At 46.3% G+C, this 20,949-nt stretch overlaps 1 protein-coding gene across 1 annotated transcript in view; it reads left to right on the top strand.

The window, feature by feature from the left end:
- Lama3 (laminin subunit alpha 3) overlaps nucleotides 1–20,949 on the top strand; it is a 240,668-nt gene that overhangs the window by 132,319 nt on the left and 87,400 nt on the right. Inside the window, exons 27-32 of the mRNA XM_021215025.2 lie at nucleotides 3,526–3,586; nucleotides 6,758–6,884; nucleotides 6,967–7,106; nucleotides 9,205–9,320; nucleotides 10,342–10,553; nucleotides 11,345–11,549. Coding sequence (XP_021070684.1) covers nucleotides 3,526–3,586; nucleotides 6,758–6,884; nucleotides 6,967–7,106; nucleotides 9,205–9,320; nucleotides 10,342–10,553; nucleotides 11,345–11,549 — 861 coding nt within the window. The remainder of the gene's footprint in view (nucleotides 1–3,525; nucleotides 3,587–6,757; nucleotides 6,885–6,966; nucleotides 7,107–9,204; nucleotides 9,321–10,341; nucleotides 10,554–11,344; nucleotides 11,550–20,949) is intronic.

A 20,949-nucleotide genomic window follows, 5' to 3' on the forward strand; every position in this document is an offset into this window, starting at 1 on the left:
GTCCGAAACTTTCAGTGATTCAACTCATGTTTGTTTAGGGTTGGAGTCTTGCTGATTCCCACGAAATGGCCTTGCAGAGAGAGGGGAAAGGGCTCCTGACAAAGAACTATATGGCTCCCAGCTGCATGCTGTGAAAATGCCTGGGCTTCGGGATGCCCGGGATGTAGGATGCCTGGGTTTTCTCAACCTGGTCCATGACACCCCTCCTTCCCACCCATATCCCCCTGGGGCGCCCCAAATCTCCTTCATCCCAGGCTATGGAATGGGACCAGTCATCTGTGCTTTTTTTACCTTCCCCCTTCCCCCGCCCCCAACTTGGGGACTTCCACTCTTGGCTGTGGGTCACTGAGCAGAGCAGGAGCCTGGGAGTTCTGCCTGTGACTACACTCACCCTCCCTGTCTCCTTCCACATGGCCACTCTGAAACTTTTCATGGCCCCCAGAGAACACTGGCTTTTGTCTAAATGCCAGACTTTAGGAAAAGGGACTTCTTGGGACTGGACATTCCTGTAGGAGATCTCGGAGCTGAGGATAACTGAGGAAAACTGAAATGAAGCCCTGACTTTGTCATCATGTTAAAAAGTTGGTTTTCCAATTTGCAGTTCTCCATCAAAAGATGGATAGATTTTTTTTAAACCTTCAAGGCCAAGGTTACAAAAAAAAAAAAACAAACCCAAAACAAAATGGAAAAAACAAAACAAAACAAACAAACAAACAAACAAAAAACCCACTTGCTGAACATTCTGCTAACTGATGATGATGACCCTGGGGTGTGCTCAAAGGAGAAAACAGATTCCCAAAAGTTGTCCTCTGACCTCCACATGCATTCATGCTACTCATGGTCCCCACCCCAGTACACCCCAGTGACAAATTGTCTGAAAGATGAGGGACTTTCCCAGTTGTTCAGTGCCATGGTTTCTGTAGTTTTTGAGTTAAAAGAGAGGGGCATAGTCACTCAGGAGGCAGAGTGTAGCTCTGGATTCTATTGCGCTGGGGAAGGGCAGAGTGGGAGAAGGCTGCGGCCCAGAATGAGGCTCCCTTCCCCGGGGCTGGAGCTTGTGTGGCCTGAACTTTCCACCCACACCAAGGGTGTAGCCTCTGGGTTCCCTTACCAGCTTGTCCAGGTGTGAGGCAAACAGGGTGGAAACTGCTATCAGTAAGAAGGTTCCCGAGAAGGAAACTGGGGTGACTACAGCCTCGTAGCTTGAGTTGGGAGAGCAGGCCTGCAGGAAGAGCTTCCTCAGGAGAGACGGCCATCATGGATAGCATAGCCGGGGGTCCAGAAGGGAAGAGGACAGACCCTTCAGTTAACAGCACTCCATGGGCAGCATGGTAAAGCCTTAAAGGGTAAAAAAAAGAGTCTTCAGTTCCAAAGAGCCGGGGGTGGGCGGTGGGGGGTCTGGGAATGGTCTTGCTCTTAGAGTCTTTGGTGGGTAAGTCCTGCAGCATGGGACCTAGCTGCACACTAGCAGTCAGGAAGGCCCTGAAGAGAGTCTGGCTATAAGTCAGGGCAGCAGGGAAGTGGGCAGGCTCAGCCTGCAGCTGCACTGGGGAGGAACCCAGAGCCTGGGTAGTTTATAAAGAGAAGATGTTTACTTAGATCCTGGTTCTGGAGGCTGGAAAATGTAAGACCAGTCTGGCAAGGGTCTCTCTGCATATCATAGCAATGCTACAGGAGTCACATGGTGGGAGCTTGTGTTGCAGTACCAATTGGTCACTTGTCAAGAGAAGAGGGGCAAAGGCAGGTGGGACTTCCTAATAGCCCACTCTCTAGTAACTGACCCCACCCTGGGAGGGAAGAACTCACTTTTGCAAGATTTTTAATCTGCTTATGAAGGCTCTGGCTCCTAATATAACTGCTTCCATTAAGCCCTGCCCCTCAACACCAAGAGATTTATTGGAGGAGGATGAAAGGCTGTTTCTGACACCCATAGAGATAGACACAGAGATGCGAAGAGTGAGAGACAAGGAGCAAGAGAGACAGAGCAAGAGAGTATGAGAGAGAGATCTAGAGAGAGAGTGAGCCATGGTGGCGGGGACCTTTAAAAGGGTATGTATGGCACATTTAGCAGCTGGTGATGACATGGCCCCTGGTGCCGAGTCACTGAAGGCAGGCCAGGGATAACATTCCTCCCTTTTGTTTCTTATAACAGGAGAGGACATTGGGAGGGGATGCTGAGGCAGAAAGGGGGGGCATCTGTACTCTTTAGAACTACTTCCTTCTGTCTGGGGTCACCATCATCTTTGGGGATCCAAGAAAAGTGGGATGCCAGCCAAATCCTGAAGAGGCAGCCATTTCACTTTCTGTCCCAGCTCTGCAGGACTGACTAGGGCTAGGGACATGCTGGCAGCAGTTGGAACAGTTTGGGAGAGTGGTCAACCTGGGGCTAGCCACTTCGAAGTTATCCAGGATGCAGATTTTGAGGGGAAACTAAGAGCTGGCAGGTTGATGGAGCAGATATATATTAGGGGCAGAAGATAAGGTTAGTAGTTAGGAGGGAAATTTATTCATAGGTGTACATCTGAAACTTTTAGGCCCATGGTCCTGGCCGTTGAGGGAGGAGTGTCCTAAAACCAGGGAAAGGGGCAGTGGTCATTGGGAGACCCCACCCTCAGGAATAAGCAGAATAGAATTATCTGGAGTCCATTTGACCCATTGAGAGGCAGAATTCAAGTTGATTCCTTGAAGCTTACTAGAAAGTTTTAAGTTTACAAAAAGAGGTATTTTAGATATGATAGCATCATCACTGTTTGTAATCTGTACTTTTCAGTGCATTTTCCACATTGCAGAAAAGGCAGTAGACTCCTGCCTTTGGGTCCATAGTAGAAGCCTGGGGACCCAAAATGGTTTTGGGTTAAAAGCATGACCACTGTTTCCTCTATCCAGAAGACCGTGTGTATATAGATGGGACAGATGTTGTTAGCACAATGGGAGGCACTTTAAGTCTATATTTAGAAGACAAGGAAGTTTAAAATCTTGAGCCTGTGATTATGGTAATACTACTCTGTGCTTACCACAGCTAGATTAATAGCTTATCAGAACACCGCTGGCATTAATGTTACAACTCTGAATTTTTGAAGTCCTAGTATAATAATAGCATAGAGAGGGAAAGATATCTAGAACTTTTTTCATGTTTTTATACCTTAAGTCACTTTCTTATATCTTTTAGCCACCTTAAAACATCTTCTTAGACCCTAAAACATTTTCTTAGATCCCACAACTTAAGCTTTCACATCCTCAGACCTTACATAAACTTTATGCCGTTTTTCTATCCAGTCATTTACTATGGTACCCAGGAGGTTGATTACTGAGAGCAGTCACTGTGAAATGAGTTCTTTAAAGGAAGGGATGGTAAAAAGTGCCCGTGAAATCTGTTCTGTGAGGTTCTCTTCTCAGAGTCTGGTAGCAAGGGAACCGTGCGTAGACCTAGCGGTAGCTCTAGAAAAGGAAAACCCAGGCCTGCTTGTTACGCAGAAGAGAATGCAGAAGCAGCTGAAGCCTGGGCTGCTGATGTTAAACTGACAGATCTGTCACTGGCCCAGTCACCAACCCCATCAGAGACCTGAGAAGGATGAACTCCACCAGAGTAGGCAGGAAGTGCAGAACAAGCAGCTTCCAAATCAATTAAGCAGAGACTTGCTGGCTGCTGGGACAGTTACCGAGACTTGCTGGCTGCCAGGACAGTTACCAAGACTTACTGGCTGCCGGGACAGTTACCCCAGATTCCTCTGTGGTCTCTGGGTCTTCAGCTGCCAGACCCAGAAGATGTGACAGACTTTCCTGTGGAGTAAGAGCTTGGGGAGACAGTACCTTGTTAGGTAAAGTGGGGCAATCAACTCCCCGGTGTCCTGCTTGTCCACAGTTTGGGCAGGGTCCTGGTGGCAGGGAGCTAAAGGGTGGTTTTTCACCCAGGGACCAGCTTTGCCACATTTAAAGCAAGCTCCAGGTGGAGTTCTTCTGTGCCCATCGTCTTCTCTGGAGGCGATCAGGGATGCTGCCAGGAGCTGGCACGTCTACCATGGGAAACCTTTCTAGTATATATTAAATGCCATTTTCAGCAAGCCTCTGAAAGGCTGTGAAGACCATTATCTATTGAGTGTATACAAACAGACCATCTTTACTTATTTTGAGTCACTTGTTTTAGGCTTAACTTTGAACACATATTTAAGAGATTAAATAAAGCTTATTCCTGTAATAAATTACACTAGTACTTAGCATGACTATGACTATAGTTCTGAGCATATTAAAGAATTTGATCATTTATAAGGTGGCATGTCTTAGCTATCTTTAACAATCTGCAATAAGTTAGTTGTTTTCCTAAGACTAGCACTTTACATCGCATCCCTGTTAGGTTTAGCCTTAAAAGTAACAAGTTTTGTATTAAAACTTTTCTAGTATCAAAATAAAGCTTTTAATCATAGATATAGTCCATAGAGAGACTGCCAAGGTACACCATTATAAAGCACTGACAGGTTTTTTTTTTTTAATGGCTTTGTTATCCAAATGGCTAAAGCTTAAAGTGAGTTAAGACAAAGGAACTAGACATCTATGACTGTGACCATGAGTAGACACGTATGACTATGAGCATGAGTAGACCTTAGGCGTGTGTGGATCTTGTGGATCAAGTATACTGACCAAGCCCACTCAGTCAGTCAATGACAGGTTCTCCAAGGAGGGAGCGAGTATTAAAAAGAAAAAAACAGACAACACTGTGGCATGACCCCAGTCAGTTCTGAGACTGAGGCAGGTTGATTTTCTCCCAGTTTGCTTTTATACCATTTTAAGTACATGCAAATAATAAGGTCAGTTCTAGGTTAAGGAACAAACAAGACAATAAACACAAATAGTCAAGGAACAAACAAGGCACTATTTCAAAGTCACTATTTCAAGGGGCTTTTCAGGATGACCAAGAAATCTGAGCCTACTTCCCTGTCCAAAGTCAGATTCCTGCCTGAGCTTACTTCAGTGCCCTGGCCCAATGTCAAACTCCTGCCAAGTTTCTAGAAGCGGCCCAAGAGCTCTCCACAGTATACCTTATTTATCAAACATATATTGTTACTTATCTTAATTTTCTAGCATCTTAGTGTTGAAACAGTTAGCAAAGATGTAAGTGTTAGGGTATAAATCTCTAAGTCAGCTTTCCTTAACCTGAAACAGATCTTTATAGCCTTAAATTTTCATTGCCATATAGAAATCAACTCATATAGTTGGAATCAACTCACACACACACACACACACACACACACACACACACACACACACACTAAACTAGAGTTGTACCCATATATAGATTGTTAAGTATAAGACTTTTATATAGATTATTAATTATAAACCTTTTGTTGAAAGTTTAAAGCCAACTTTTGTTACAGACAATAGATTTTAAACCATATCAAATGAATTTACACGTCATGACAGAGTTTATAGCATAAGAGATTTTTCTGAAAGCAGACCACAGAAACTATTAAAAACAAATGATTTTGTTTTTAAGTGTGGAAAGTAGAACCTTAGAGATAAGAGACTTTGGGATCATTTGTTCCTGTGGTGGCAAAAGTTGTTACAATCTGAGAGAACTTGGAAATCAAGTGTCCCAATTTTTACCACTGACCTGTACTGAGGCCAAGCTTTTGTAAAAAAAAAAAAATGTGTATACACACACACACACACACACACACACACACACACACACACACACACATTTGAATTCTTGGAGGGAAGGAGGGAGGGAGTAAGAGAAAATGGAGTGCCGTGTGGGTGCATTCTAATTAGCTCCAAGAGGACTGAAAGCTGAAGCTATAGGACTACAGGCTGGAGACAGAGTTAGTCAGGAGCCTGCAGGGGAAAGGGAGAAGAGGGAGGCAGCAAGTGTCTTTAGTAGAGAGAACCATAAGTGTGTAGAAGGCCAGAGCTGAGAGAGTATTGCCCACATGGTGGAAGCCCCAAAGGTGTAGAAGCTGGCTCAAGGAGCCAGACACTTATGGCATAGAACAAGGAGAGGAACAGTTAAAGGATGTGGAGGAATAAGCAGGAACTCTACCTAGGGTGGGTTCCCAAGAAGCTGAGGAACTTTAGCAGGCAGTTCCCAGGAGGAGGCAAGCAATTCACAAAGTATGGCCCACCCTCCTTTTTGGTCCAATGTCAGGGCTGTAACTGACTAATGGCCCATTGTTTGTAGCTCTCTTGTTCATTTTCCTGGGAAACAGAAAAAATTTCATTAACTAAGTAGGTTTTTGGACCTCTCACTCAGACCCCCAAGTAGAGAGCATGCAGGCACCAGGATATCCCACCAAAGTCACAGACATCAATGTTGGAGTTTATGTAGCACAGTGCCTTGGTGGGTCAGGGCAAAAATATGCTGAAAAGATCATACCATGCAACAGTGGGAGTGAAAGACCACTTCTGTGAAAGAAAGAGAAAGACAGAGAGAAAGACAGAGACACAGAGAGATATAGGAAGAGAGAGACACAGAGAGAGACCAAGAGACAGAGAGAGAAACAGAAAGAGAGACACACAGAGAGAATGAGAAAGGTGGACAGAGGGACAGGTGATAATGCTATGATGGGGGGGGACCTTTTGGAGGGTATTATGCATGTCACATTTGATGGTGGTGATAATGTGGCTGATGGTGCTGAGGTACTAAATGCAGCCTGGGGCTAACAGTGAATTTTGGTGGAACCAACTATAGCAACATCTCATGTCCTAATTATTCAATGCTTATCAGTTTTGGGGTTTTTTCTTCTCCCCTCTTTTTCCTTCCTAGAGTCAAGTGACCCTGAGAGGACTCATACCACACCTGGGCCGACATGTCGCTGTCATCCATTTTTATCAAGCAGAGCACCCGGGGTTTCCCACTGAAGTGATTGTAGATGGAGGAAGACAGTGGTCAGGTGAGCAACCACGAGCAGGCTCCATCCAGGACATGAACCATACCGTCCATACAGCCGTGTGACAGCGCCTCTCCCTCCCCAGGTTCCTTCCTTGCCTCCTTCTGTCCCCACTTACTTGGCTGCCGCGACCAAGTGGTCTCTGATGGCCAGGTGGAGTTTGACATCTCTGAAGCAGAGGTAGCTGTGACAGTGAAGATTCCAGATGGAAAGTCCTTAACATTGGTGCGTTCTGCTTGGCCTTTGGTTTAATCCTTGGTCAGCCATTGTGGGTTAGGCTCATGGCAATACTTTCTTTAAGGAATTAACCCTGTTTATGGAAAAGTTGGTTTGCAGGAAAGTTTTTGTGCTTTACAAACCCAAAAAGATTAAACCATATGACAATCAAAGCCAGGAGGACAGGGACAATAGTGTTAAGTACCCACCCATCTCCCAGCCTCTGCTGACTCCTTGCCCCTACTGGTCCGTCTCTGAAGCTTTTACTGTCCTCACTGCTTTCTGTCACTCTCTCCTGTGCCCCATTCCTGATTTTCCTTGACTCAGTGTCTATACGAGCTGTACCCCAGGTTACACTCTGAGACCCCTGTGTCATTTATCCGCGGACACCATCCATGCCCGTTAAGGTTGATCTCTGACTCGTGGGAGCCGCAGTCATATCTCTGAATTCACCCTGGATCTTGCCTGAACTCCAGGCGGTATCTAACCACCAGGAGTCCCCCCTTATTCTGCCTGACCTGCTTTCGGGACCCCTCATGCTGCTCATTGTATTGAACTTGTTTCACTGTGGTCTGGGTGCCTTGATCTGTTTTTTCTGCCTCTCCCTGATCCATCTGCCTCATTCCTGTTCATGTAGCTTGCTCTCAAATCCATGTCCCTTCCTAGCTGCTGCTAAGTCATTGTCCATCCTTGTCTCCTGCTGTCCGTGCATCCCTCTTCCCTTCTCTGACTGTAATCATCGTTCAAAAGCCCATAGTTACGCCATTTTTGGCAATGCCAGCAGGTTTCCTTGTGCTCTTTTCTAGAACCTAATACTACCTTTTGTCAAATTCTGTTGACCAGTGAGCTTGGCTTAGAGTTTGTTCACTGGTTCCTTAAGGAGGTCTAGAGAACCAGCAAGAGTTTACTGGATTTTGCTCTATGGTCCTCCAGTGCTGTGCTTATGACTCCTCCTCTCTCTGAGGATGCTATCATTCCAGAGCATAGGGTATTCATTTTATACCTGTGTGCCTAGAACACTGCCTGACACATGGTGCTCAGCAGATGTTCGTGGGTCACAGGAGAGCTACAAGCTGGTAAGCAGTTGTCAAAGGCATGACTTCTTCCTACAGGGTTTGGGGGTGTCATAGCTTGACATGTACGGTGTGGCACTGGATCGGGCCACCGTTATTCAGTATTATATACTGTATTACTTTTCTGTTGCTGTGACCAGGGTAATGTATAGAAGGAAGGGTTTATTTGGGCTTCTGGTTTGCACAGGATAAGCACCCATCCTGGAGGGAGCCAGCAGGGGTGGTGGCTGGAGCTGAAAGCTTACATTATAAACCATCATCAGGAAGCAGGAAGATGGAGTGGGGGAGTGTGCACACAAGCTGGGTTCTCAAAGCCTACTTTCGGTGATATACATCCTCCCACAAGGCCACACCCCCTAGCCCTCCCCAAATAGTGCTACCCACCAGTGATCATGTGTTCAAATATCATTCTAATTTAAGCCACAAGTTCTAACTAAGCTTCAGGGGCAAGCTATGACATTAGATTCCCTGCTGGTTCTGCAACTTCAGTTTGCTTACCTTTAAAAATACAAAGCGGCCGGGCAGTAGTGGTGCACACCTTTAATCCCAGCACTTGGGAGGCAGAGGCAGGAGGATTTCTGAGTTCAAGACCGGCCTGGTCTACAGAGTGAGTTCCAGGACAGCCAGGGCTACACAGAGAAAACCTGTCTCAAAGGAAAAAAACAAAAACAAACAAACAAACAAACAAACAAAAACAAAGCAATGATCCCTGGAGAACCAGAGACCCAGTCACCCCTAACAGGCCCTGCTCAAGATACCTTGAATCAACTGCTGCTTGACACTGCTCATCCTTATCCCTAGAAGCAGGCGCTCCAAGACCCAACTGCGCTCACCTTTTCCTAGTAATGGGATGCCTGGTTAGCCTTTAGCCCTGCCTCCTTTTACCTTCCTTGGGTTTGAGGCTGCAGTTCCTGCATAAGTCCCATCTTCTTGGCATTTGAATAAACAGGAAAGGATGTGGTTCTCTCCTCCTACTGGCTGGTCACAAGCAGGCCTGCTGTAAAGCTAAACCCAGACTGATGGCTTCCTTTTAGGTCCGGGTTCTAGTGGTACCTGCAGAGAATTACGACTACCAAATTCTTCACAAAACAACAGTGGACAAGTCCTCCGAGTTCATCAGCAGTTGTGGAGGAGACAGTTTTTATATTGAGTAAGTGTCATTTTGTTGGCGGGCGCTGGCTCTGGCTCACACGGGGTGTGCTCACATTCCCAGCCAGAGTGAGGTCTGGAGAGAGACTGGCCTGGAGTCTGCCCTCTTCTTACTAGCTGGGGAAGTAACGGTGAGTCTGGGGTCTCAGGAAGATGTCCTTCCTCTGTGCCTACCACTCTATAAGTGACCTTACCATGTACCATCCGGACAAGGTGACTACACTCTACCCTGAGCAAAGCGGAGGGAGACCTGTGCTCACCTTGGGACTAGCGACCAGTTAGGAGACTCTCTCGCCCTTTGCTCTTCGTTGATGTATGTCTTAAAGATGCCACACAGAGTGTCTTCCACTGACAAGGACATAGCCCACATTTCCACTCACCTCTCTAGTGGGGACTGTGCCTTCTGTGCCCTGTCTTCTCTCATCCCTGAGTGCTAAGAGCATGCTAACCCCAGTGCAAGCTCTGCTGTGGAAGCCAGGGCCTTCAATGCTTCTACACTAGCCAGGAGCTCCAGAAGGCCTGAAGACAGACCAACTCTTCTTGTACAGTGACAGCAAAAGCAAAGGCCCCAGAGCCAAACCACTGTGGGCATAAATGACTTTTTCTTCACGCCTTACTCCTCATCCTTGGGAATGTCACCCAACAGCTAAGGTGCCTCAGCTGCCTTATCTGTGAAGCAGACTATGACCCAATTGGTCGGGTGGTCATGAGGTTGAGATAACATACCATCTTATCCTCACTGTCTTCCCACAAGCTGTAACTCATTCACTACACAGTCCATCCTGCAGCTCTTCCAACACCCATGTTCCCACTAGCCATTCCTGTGCTATCCTTTCCTGAGGCAGATGTTGGGGGAAGGGTGGCTGTCACTGGCTGAATCTACAATGGGGTTATTTTTCACTTCTTCTAAAGTGTAGTGATCGGTGTCACCCCAAAAGATGCTACCAGATGGAACTAGTAGAAAGGGAAGCTAGGGATGGTCACACCCCACATAATCACCATGAGTTGTTTTGTTCGCACAGTCCCCAGGCAGCCTCTGGATTCTGTAAGAATTCTGCAAAGTCCCTGGTAGCCTTTTACCATAACGGTGCCATACCCTGTGAGTGCCACTCTGCTGGGACTGCCGGCCACCACTGTAGTCCTGAGGGTGGGCAGTGCCCTTGCCTGCCCAATGTCATCGGGAGGCAGTGCACCCGCTGTGCAACAGGCCACTATGGATTCCCACACTGCAAGCGTAAGTGAGCACTGCCAAGCCTCCTCCTTGGGCCCCCAGAGCACGATGCTTGTGCACAGCAGGATTTCTCAGATGCCACCGTTTTTAGATACTCCCTTGGGGGCTTATGGTAAGGTCCTGATTCAAGAGATCTAGTCTGGGCCTACAACTCTGCCCTTCTAATAAACGCCCAGGCTATCTCATGCCACATGTCTATAAACTATACTCTGAGCAGCCAGGCTTTAGGCTATAAATATAAATATAAACATAAATGTGAGTGTATATGGGTTGCATGTGAGCAGCTCATTCCTAGCAGAAGCACTTTCAGGTTGTGTTTAGATAGGATGTATTACTCACTAACTTAGAAACCCTTGCATTTATACTTAAGAATCACCCTGTGGCCTGATACCCTGGCTCTGCCCATGATGTAAGTGGCAGTGAGTGACACAGGTGTCCAGACCTTTGTCTGAATAAACAAAAACAATCTCACTACTGCACAATGTGCTGACCCAGGACCTGCGTGTGGAAGGTGGGGAGCTGCTTCAGAATGTCGTGAACAGTCACTACCTGATACCTTCTAGAGCCTTCTGATGATCAGGATAGATCAGGGGGATAGCAGCCTGGTTGGTTCATGGAGTATGTAACCTGGAGCCCCATTACTCTAGCTGCCCCTCACTTGCTATGACCAGTTCAGATCACCGTGGGCAATGGGAAGGGAAAGGGAAACAATTCCAGACTGCTTGGGAACTTATGGAAGTCCCCATGGTTTGTGCAGTCCAACTCTCACCCATTGTATCTTTATCCCTTGGCAGCTTGTAATTGTGGCAGACGCCTTTGTGAGGAGGTGACAGGGAAGTGCCTCTGCCCACCCCACACAGTCAGGCCTCAATGTGAGGTCTGTGAGATGAATTCCTTCAACTTCCACCCCGTGGCTGGCTGTGACATCTGCAACTGCTCCAGGAAGGGCACCGTCGAGGCGGCCGTCTCTGAGTGTGACGGGGACAGTGGGCAGTGCAGGTGAGCTATGGTGCAGGAGTGTGTCAAGTCCCGTCATGGGACGATCGGGTGCCATCTGCAGGTCGTGGTCCTTGTCATTCTTCTCTTCCCACCTGTGCACTGTGCTGGCTTCAGGACAGAGCTTCCCAGCAGGAGGAGATTTTGGTGGGCAGGTTGGTTGGTCCATGCCGACTTAGGGCAGCCAGGCAGACACAGCCTTGCCATGTATGCCAGCATGTTGTCACAATAGGACTGTGCTGTGTGTGCCACGCCTCACTGTCTTAATGGTTGGCTTTGATTGTTTCCAGATGTAGACTCATCTGGAAAGGGCCTCTCAGCATAATTCAGACAATCCCTCTTGACTCCCTTCCCAGGTGATTCTAGACTATGTCAAGTTGACAAAACCTTACCATCACAGGCCTCCAAAGCAGGATTGGTTGGGAGTAGGGAACCAAGCAGAGTTGGCCGTCTTCAGGAACCACTATGGTCCAGTGCACGATAGCCAAGAAATGGTGGCTGAATTAGTTATTTGTTAAAATGCCCTGGCAAAGGTAAGTAAAAAGAGAAAGGGGTTCTCAGTTTGGGGACACTGTTCATTATGCCAGGGAAGGAAAGGTGGATGGATGCTGAAGTGACTGAAGCTACACATCTTAGCCAGGAAGCAGGGATCAGGGATTGGTGACTGCCAGTGCTGGACCTGATTTCTCCCTTTTTATTCAGTGCTTGGTAGCAGGGGGGTTCACACCTCATTTAACTACTTAGCCTATGCTCCACATGCCCAGGTCTCCTGGGTGACCCCGGGGAACTGTCAGTTTGACACCAGAAGGACAAAGTTCTCCTGGAATATTGCTGAAGGGTTTGGTTGAGCAAGCTAGGCTCCCACTAGAGAGTGAAGACTGGTGTCACCTGTTCCCAGGTAGCAAGTTTAATTTCATCAGAACTGGGAAATAGCTACAGGGGAAAGACTAGGATTCAGACCACAAGAAAAGGCTGGGGAAGTTCAATTAGGGTTTTATAGCAGGAAAATGAGTGCATCCAGAGTACAGCCAGGTTTATGCAGAAGGCACACGAGCTGCAAGGAAACTGAATCAGGCCGGATGTCTGCATAAATGGACTGAAAAAGCTGCTACATATACACTAGAATTTTATCCAGCCATAAAGAAAAATGAGATCATGACATTTGCAGGTAAATGGACAGAGCTGGAAAATACAATATTACATGAGGTGACCCAGGCTCAGACAGACAAACTGCACATTCCCTCTCGTGTGTCAATCCTAGCTTGTGAATGTTTATGTGTGAGAGAGAGGGTGTGGGTAATAGGACTGGGGTGGCATGAGATGGGAAGCAAGGCATTCAGAGAGAGGAGAAGGGAGAAGAGCAGAATGCATGAATGGTAGGAGGCGATTTCTGCAGAGGGAGGGCAGGAGCCGGGCAGGGATCGATGAGGGGGCTAAGACTGGCCTGCGAGGGGATCTTCCAAAGTAATTATATATGGAAATGGCCATAAGGAACCCTCTGTGACTTTATATGTTAGCTACTAATTAAAAAGAAATACAGTACAGCCCTCTCGCCCTCATACGTTGTGTATGGATTGGGGTCTGGGATGGGACAGGCTTCAGCGACCCCAGCTTGAGGGCAGATATGTCACCATCCTGTGGCAGCTCTGACAGGGGTCAACAACACTGATTTACTCTCTCTCAGTTGAATTGGCAGACATCTGAGGCCAAGGGGAAGCCCTGAGGAAGAGCCTGGTTCATGCCCTCCACTTCACTCCTGGGGCTGCGAGCATCCCTCGGCTGGTGGTCACATCACCAATCTCTGTCCCATCTCTGCATGCCGTTTTCCTCTTATGTCTCTCTCCACAAGGCGCTCACCTCTCTGTGTTTATCCCTTCTCTGTTTGCTGTAAGGACAACAAGCAGGCCAGCTTAATACCCGGCAAACTCTAGGATCTCTCCATCTTAACTACAAAGAACTATTTTCAGATAACAGTCCATGGCCAGAACTGGCGGTTAGAGTCAGAACAGCTGCACGCACCTTTGGCGAACACAGTTTAGCTCTCCATTATACCAATGGTTCACTCTCCAAGAAAGAGCCCTTCACCACACCGTTAGCCACTGCCTGGCGCCTGCCAGTTCCTTTGGGTGGGGAGATCTTGTAAGGAAGTTGAGAGAAAAATGAGTCATGAACTATCCTAACACTCAGAAACCACAACCCTGAGTCCTGCCTGAATCAACTAGTCAGTCAACAATCAGGCATGGGCCTCTTCGGGATGTCTGGGCTTGATCATAGGATGCTTCGGAACTGAGATCCAATGTTCAGACAGGGAGAAAAGCCGGAGCACCCACTTAAACCCTAACTGTTGGTCAGAAGAACCTCGGAGTTTCCCAGTACTGCTGACACAGTGAGTGGGGAAAGAGGAATTTGAAAAACTTAAAAGCAGTTAAGGCAGCAGAGATGTTAGATGGGTGTGCCACAGTATTTTAGGAAAATATCCTGAGAAATTTTAACAACCCACTCTCAGCCAGGATAATTTAACTGACTAGAAATTTCTGAACTTAGGAGCAAGGATTTCGTGCTTATGTGACAGGCACTTTACCCACTGAGTCGTCTCCCCACTCTCGTGAATAATTTCTGTATAAAACCTGGCAGCAAGGAGGACTATGTTTAGCAATACCTAAAGCCCAAGCAAGAAAACGAGTTGGTGTTTGCAGCAAAAAGGAAAAACACATCTGTTCTCAGTAATACAAGGCTCCCTGGGACCCCTACGAGCAACCGCAAACTACAGTGTTTAAAAGTTAGCATTTGTACTGCATTTGCCACTGACACACCATATTCTGCCCTTTCTACTAAGACAAATCATTACAGATCTTAATCCATTTTAAAATGAGTTAGTAAATAATTGAAACCATCCACAATGCTCGATTTTTATTCTATTACAAATAGTGCCGTAATTTTAGTGAATTTAGGAATAACTTATCGAAAGCCCAAAACTGAATTTTCCACCTATTTTTATCATAGAGTCTATCATAGATGATAGATATATTATCATACTATACCTAGAAGGCATGGAACAGGTCTCTCCACCGTCATGAGTCCCAGTTCCCAGTGCATGAGATGAAATTTGGCAAAATCATCTTTGACTTTCCTTCTAAATTTAAACTTATTTTGTTGCTCAATCTTTGTTTGTATCAAGACAATGTTGTATCAACCCTAGCCCAATATTTTGGGCATCCCTGATAGACTCCAGTTCTGACAGTGTGCTGTTTGGATACAGTTCTGTTTTTTTTGTTTTGTTTTGTTTTTTGGTTTTTTGGTTTTCTTTCTTTTTTTTCTTTTTCTTTTTTTTTTTTGGTAGCCATATGAAGCAGCAGATGTATAGATTTAATGAAATAGGATAGCAAGAGAAATAAGTTTTCACCTACTTTAAGTAATGGAAAATGAATACTATTTGGCTCTTGAAATGCTCCAAAAGATTAAAAAGTATCCTCAGAAAAATGTCTGTCAATCTGTAGTAGATACAGGCAGCGGGGATTCTGCTTTTAGAAACTGCCATGTTGGGATGGATTAAGGAGATGACCCTCCACCGCAGATGTCCCCTTCCCACAGATGTCCCTCCACCACGATGTCCAGGTGTCCCACGCGCTTTTTCCAGTCTTTTTCAGCCTGCTGGAATGATGTCCATCTCAGCTGCTCCTCATCGTGACCAGCCATGTAAGATGCAGGAATAAAATCTCAGAAAAGACTTGGCATTCTTGGCGGCAAAAGGGCTTCCAGACAGGGCTAGCAACTTGGGAAGGCAATTCCTTTGATGGCTAATCGAGTAATAGGGGCACCAGGCAATGTTGTCACCAGGGAAGGTAGGGATCCGAGTTCTCACACACTCCTGTTGTCCTTCACGACCGGTGGCATCTTTCTCTCATCCCTGGAATGATCTGTCTCAGGCTGTTTCCCCATCCCCGGTCCTTAGTGAGGAACAGTACAGGCTGAGTTTACAGCAGGTTGTGTCCAAACTTACTGTTTGGGTGGCCTTGAGTGAACATCTCCTCCTCTCTGGCCTTCATTCTTCTGTAAAATAGGGACCCTCTAACCCACAGAGCATCTATGTATATGCATGTATGTATATAAATATATATGTGGGGCCGTGGGTGTGGGGGAAAGAAGGGAGTGGAGAGAACCCACGCCCCACCAGAGTTTTGGTGCTCTGGGCAGGCAGACGTGGAAGGACTGCGGCACGATTTCAACACACCCTGGGTGGGTGTCTGGCTGTGGGAAGTCACAGAATCCCAGCTTGGCGGGAGGTGGACAAGGGGCAGCCCTAGGCATCCAGTTCCCAGCCTCCAGCATCCCACACTGGGTACCACAGAGGAGCTGTGAACAGAATGGGGGCCCTAGGGTAGCATTGAGCCCTGGGTCCAAAAGGAGGAGAGGGCAGGGGGATAGGGCGCTGGGTGGCTCCCACGCGGGCGAGAGTCCTTGATCGGGTCCATGGCTGGAGCACAGAAAGGCCTTCCAGTGGGAGGTTAGACATGTTAGGGGAAAGCCTTCCCCATCGTTCAAGCACGGCAGGCCTTAATGATCAGAGACCGTCTATGGTTTTCGAGCATTGTTGTAGAAAGTGGGGGGAAAGAGAGAAGGTAGAAAGAGGGAGAGAGGCCAGCCATGACCACATGGAGAGAGGGGGGAGGAGGGAAAGAGAGGAGGGCTAGAGAAGAGAGTAAGAAAGGTAAGAGCTTAAAGACAGTGAAGAGGGGCCAAACAGCCCCTTTTCTAGTGGGCTGGGCTCTCAGGTAACTGTGGGGAGGAGCATACCTGGCTACAGTCAGGTAACTGTGGGGGTGGAGCCTAGCCAGAATGCCAGAAGCTTAGGATATTGTCTGCAAGACTGATAGTCACAGAATTATGGAGTGGTCAGGCACTTGTCTCTGGGAAGGTGGCTCACTTTTCTGTCCCTTGTAGAGTTCTCTACTGGGTCACCAGAGCAAGCCCCATTCAACCAAAATAGGCTGCCTATCACAGTCCCACATATACATATACTTGTATATATTGTATATAGTTGTATATTTTTATATATGCATATATACATATACAATTATATATCAATTACAAGCACCCTTAAGGCAACGCCTGACATGCTGGCATGCGCTCACCACCCAGTGACTATTAGTTGTTGTTGGGATTGGTTGGGGCCATGGCTGTCTGCTCTCCCTTCTGTGCTCTGTTTCCCTGAGACCCATCCCTTTTCCTGCTCTTCCTTACCTCTGCTTCGGAACATTTCTCAGGTAGACACGCCCCTCCAGATCCGCTCGGACTGTCATTCCATCTTCACACAAAGTAACCCACCTCCATTCTCTGACTGGCTTTCTTAGGGCCATGTCTCTCAAATTCCTAGGATTCCTGTAGTCTCACATATATAATGAAAAATATTTTTAAGATTTTTCAATTTGATTTGTTTGCATGTATATGCATATATATGTGTATGTGTCAGGTGTGCTCAGAGGCTAGGAGAGTGTTGAATCCTTTGGAACTAGAGGTACAGGTATTTGTGAACCACCTGACATGGGTGTTGAGAACAGAGCTCTAATGATTATGACTGAACAGGAAATGTTCAGAACCACTGAGCCATCTCTACAGCCCCTGATGATTAAATAGTAATTTTAATGATCTTCTAAGGAAAGCACCCTCTTAACTGATCTTTAACTCCCAAATTCTAAGTCAGTGTGACCCCCCCCCCCATATCATTGTTGTGCCTTTTAAGCCTTCTCACCTCTTAAGACTTAAACATAATCTGCTTAACAATGACAGCCTTTTTCTTGTGTTTCACATACCAAGACTTATCCAGTCACATGTCACCTTCTGACAAGGGACAGACGCTCCCCTGTTGGGTCTGTCCTTTCTGCTGACTACTACCCTCATTAGGTCATGATGGGGCAGCACTGGTGTCTCCTGATTGCTCCCCTCCTTCTGACTTGGTTTTTCACTCATTCAAGTAAGCAAGCAGCTAGCCAAGGAGTCTGGTTGGTACCATGACAACAGAGAAGAAAAGGAACCAGTTTCCCTGAAGCCTGCTGATCATCTTTTAAGTTGACTTAGAGTCATCCTGACCTTACACGTTTTTCTGGGGAGACTCTGGATCCTTAATTTAATAAAAATATGCTAATTTACAGTTTTTCTTAGATTTTAACATCTGTTTCCTTCTGAATTCTGTCACTGGTATATAATGCTGTTCATGAAACTTGAGACAGTGCTGATAAATTCAGGTTTCTGGTTCCTTTGTCTTCAGAATATTTAAATTGCTGATCATACCTAACATTGTACATATGTATGCATACAATGTGATGTTTCAACTCATGCCTATGCTGTATAATGGTTGTCAGGGCATATAGCATAAACACCATATTAAGCCTGGTAAATATATTCAGATTTTTCTCTCTTCTGGTTGCTTTGAGTAAAACCCTATTTTCCCCTTCTTATCTAACTCTAAATTTTACCTGTTGACTACCCTTTTCTCAGCCCTCCTCTTTGCCCTCCCCAGCTTCCAGGAATCAGTGTTCTGTGTTAACTTCTATGAGATCTATGATTCTAGATATCATACATGAGTAAGATCATGTCATATCTGACCATTATGTATGGCTTAATTCATCTAGCCTAATGCCCTCTTGTCCACTGTACTATACAAATGACAGGGTTTCATAGATGGGTGGTATTCATAGCTGGGTGGTATGACCAAGCCTGCTCAGTCAGTCAATAGGTTCTCCAACACAGGAGTGAGGATTAAAAAGAAAAACGACAATTAGACAACATTGTAGCATGACCCCAGCCAGTTCTGAGGCTAAGGCAGGTTTATTTTTTTCCCCAATCTGCTCTTATACCATTTTAATTACATGTAAACAATAAGGGCAAACAGTACAATAAACACAAATAGTCAATGAACAAACAAGACAATAAACAAAGTCCCTGTTTATTGTCTTACTATTTCTAAGAGCTTATCAAGATGACCAAAATATCTAAACCTATTTCCTTGTCCAAGCACAAAATCAGATTCTTGCCTGGAGCCTAGGTCTTTTATTCCACCCTAAAATTAAGATTTCTGCCTGAACTTACTTCCCTGTTCTAGCCTAAAATTAGATTCCTGCCTGAACTTACTTCCTTGTCATGGCTTAATGTCAGATTCCTGCCTGAAGCCCACTTCCTTGTCATGGCCCAATGTCAGATTCCTGCCAAGCGGCCCCCAAAGCTCCCCACAGTGGTATTCATAGCTGGGTGGCATTCTACCCCGTGTATATGCCATGATTTTTTTATCCCCTCATCCACTGATGGGCACATAGCTTGGTTCTGGCTTTTGAGTAGTTGTAAATAGCTGTGCAGTGGACATGAGCATGACGCTGTCTCTATGGCACGCCACCATCATTATTTCCTTTGCAGATGAACCTATAGTGTAATTTTTGATGAATGTTTGTACTGGATTTTACTGTATGCATATATGTCTCTGTTTTATTCCTTGGGCTTTATGTAAGGTTCTGTCTTGGGCAGTGTCTCAATCACATTTATTTTCTAATGGGGAAACCTATACCAATTCTTCATGACAGCTCATGGTAAGTGCCACACTGTGTATGGAACGCTTTGGTGATGTGACTCTCCACACAGCATCAACTCCATCATACCATCTCTTCATCAAAACCCTCCTCAGTTTTCCATCATTGCTAAGCATGAAGGCCAGTCTTAGAGCAGTCTGGCCTACACTTACTGTAACTTCCTTCCCCGTCTCTTCTGCATTTCCACCTTCTCCATAAAAGCTTTGCACACATCCACTTCTCCAGTCATGAAAGGCTCGATTCCTCTTCTGCTGCCTTCCTATTGTACATGTCCTTCAAGGATGATGTGCTGCAAACTTAAAATTCACAGAAAGAATGAGACACACAAGTTGCAGAGATGCCCCTGCCAGTTTTAAACACAAGTAAGCTTAATATTTTCTCATCCTATCTCTTACAGTATTACTTAATTTTTTACATCTCTGGGTCTTCAGCAAAACCGTGTAGTGGTAAAGACTAGCTTGTTCAGCTTTGTCCCCCTTGTTTTCCCCCCCACCCCCAGTACAAACCATCATTAATTCTCAGATGGGTGAATGAATGACATGCTAGACTTTGGGATGTAGATGGACACTGGAGTTTGATGTGACCATCCTATTAAGGGAACTGTAGTACTTACTAACAAAAAGACAGCCTTCTCCTGGTGCATCTGCACCTGGCTGCCTATGCGATGCCCCAGGGATGACTTCATGGCCTGCATCCCTAGGGCTGCCCTGCTGTTCTCCAGCAATGAATGCAGTCCTCTTCCCTCTGCTGTGTGGGCCACAACGTGGGTGGCAAAGAGGCTCCTTGAAGAAATGTGCAAGGCCAGGCTGTCTCAAGGTTGGCTTAGAAGACACTCAGACAGACTCTGGAGTTTCTTTGTTCTTCCTGGTTGTCATGACACCACCCCAGACTTCCTTGGTTACTTGATCTTACACAGGATTCAGAAGCTCAGTGGTACAAACACTACACTATTCTGGAATACAGATTCTATGTTCTCCAAGTTCTGCTTAACTTGTCATCCCCATCTGGGGTGAGCAGGGACCAGGTCCAAGGCCGCTGTTCCCTGTTTTGTGTCCACCCCACCCCCGCCCCCAGTCTTGTGCTCTCAGCTGACTTGTGCATGCTGAGTGAACACAGAACTTGGTCCAGTGTGACAGACGTGGCTGCCCATCATCCCCTCTGCGTCATTAGCTCACCAGGGTTCTGAAGCCAAAAGAGAGAGAGAGAGAGAGAGAGAGAGAGAGAGAGAGAGAGAGAGAGAGAGAGAGAGAGAGAAAGGGGGGCTCTACTTTGGTTTCCCTTCTGTCTTGCCTGAGCCAGCCCCTCCCATAGCTGTCCTGGCTGTAACCCTTCCCACACTGCCTTTTCCCCCACACAACAAATGGAGACTCTAATGATGGCACTTCCATCAGCGCACCTTTTTCTAGGTCCAGCCATAGGATCTTCTTGTGAGTGGAACATGAATGGACCTGCAGAATCTAATACAGTTGAGCTCTGAATGTGAAATGCACACTGATGTTTGCACACTCGTTTGTGAAATGCACCCTGTGGGTTCATGTGTTTGCACGTTTGTTTGTGAAATGCACCCTGTGGGTTCATGTGTTTGCACGCTTGTTTGAGAAGGTTGTGGAATCTATAGAAGACTGAGCTTCACTGGAAGAAGTGGGCGGATGGAGAAAGGCCTTGAAGCTTTGTGTTGTAGCCCAACCACACTTCTCTTGAGGTCTCTGGCATCTTTAGTGATTTGATACCATGTCTTCTCACTGTAAACCCTTTCTCCTTTAAGTTGCTTTTGGGGGAGGTGTCTTATTGTAGCAACTGGAAAAGAAGCCATGGTGAGTATCAGG

This window comes from Mus pahari, chromosome 15 (assembly GCF_900095145.1).
Source record: "Mus pahari chromosome 15, PAHARI_EIJ_v1.1, whole genome shotgun sequence".
In the NCBI taxonomy this organism is placed as follows: domain Eukaryota; kingdom Metazoa; phylum Chordata; class Mammalia; order Rodentia; family Muridae; genus Mus; species Mus pahari.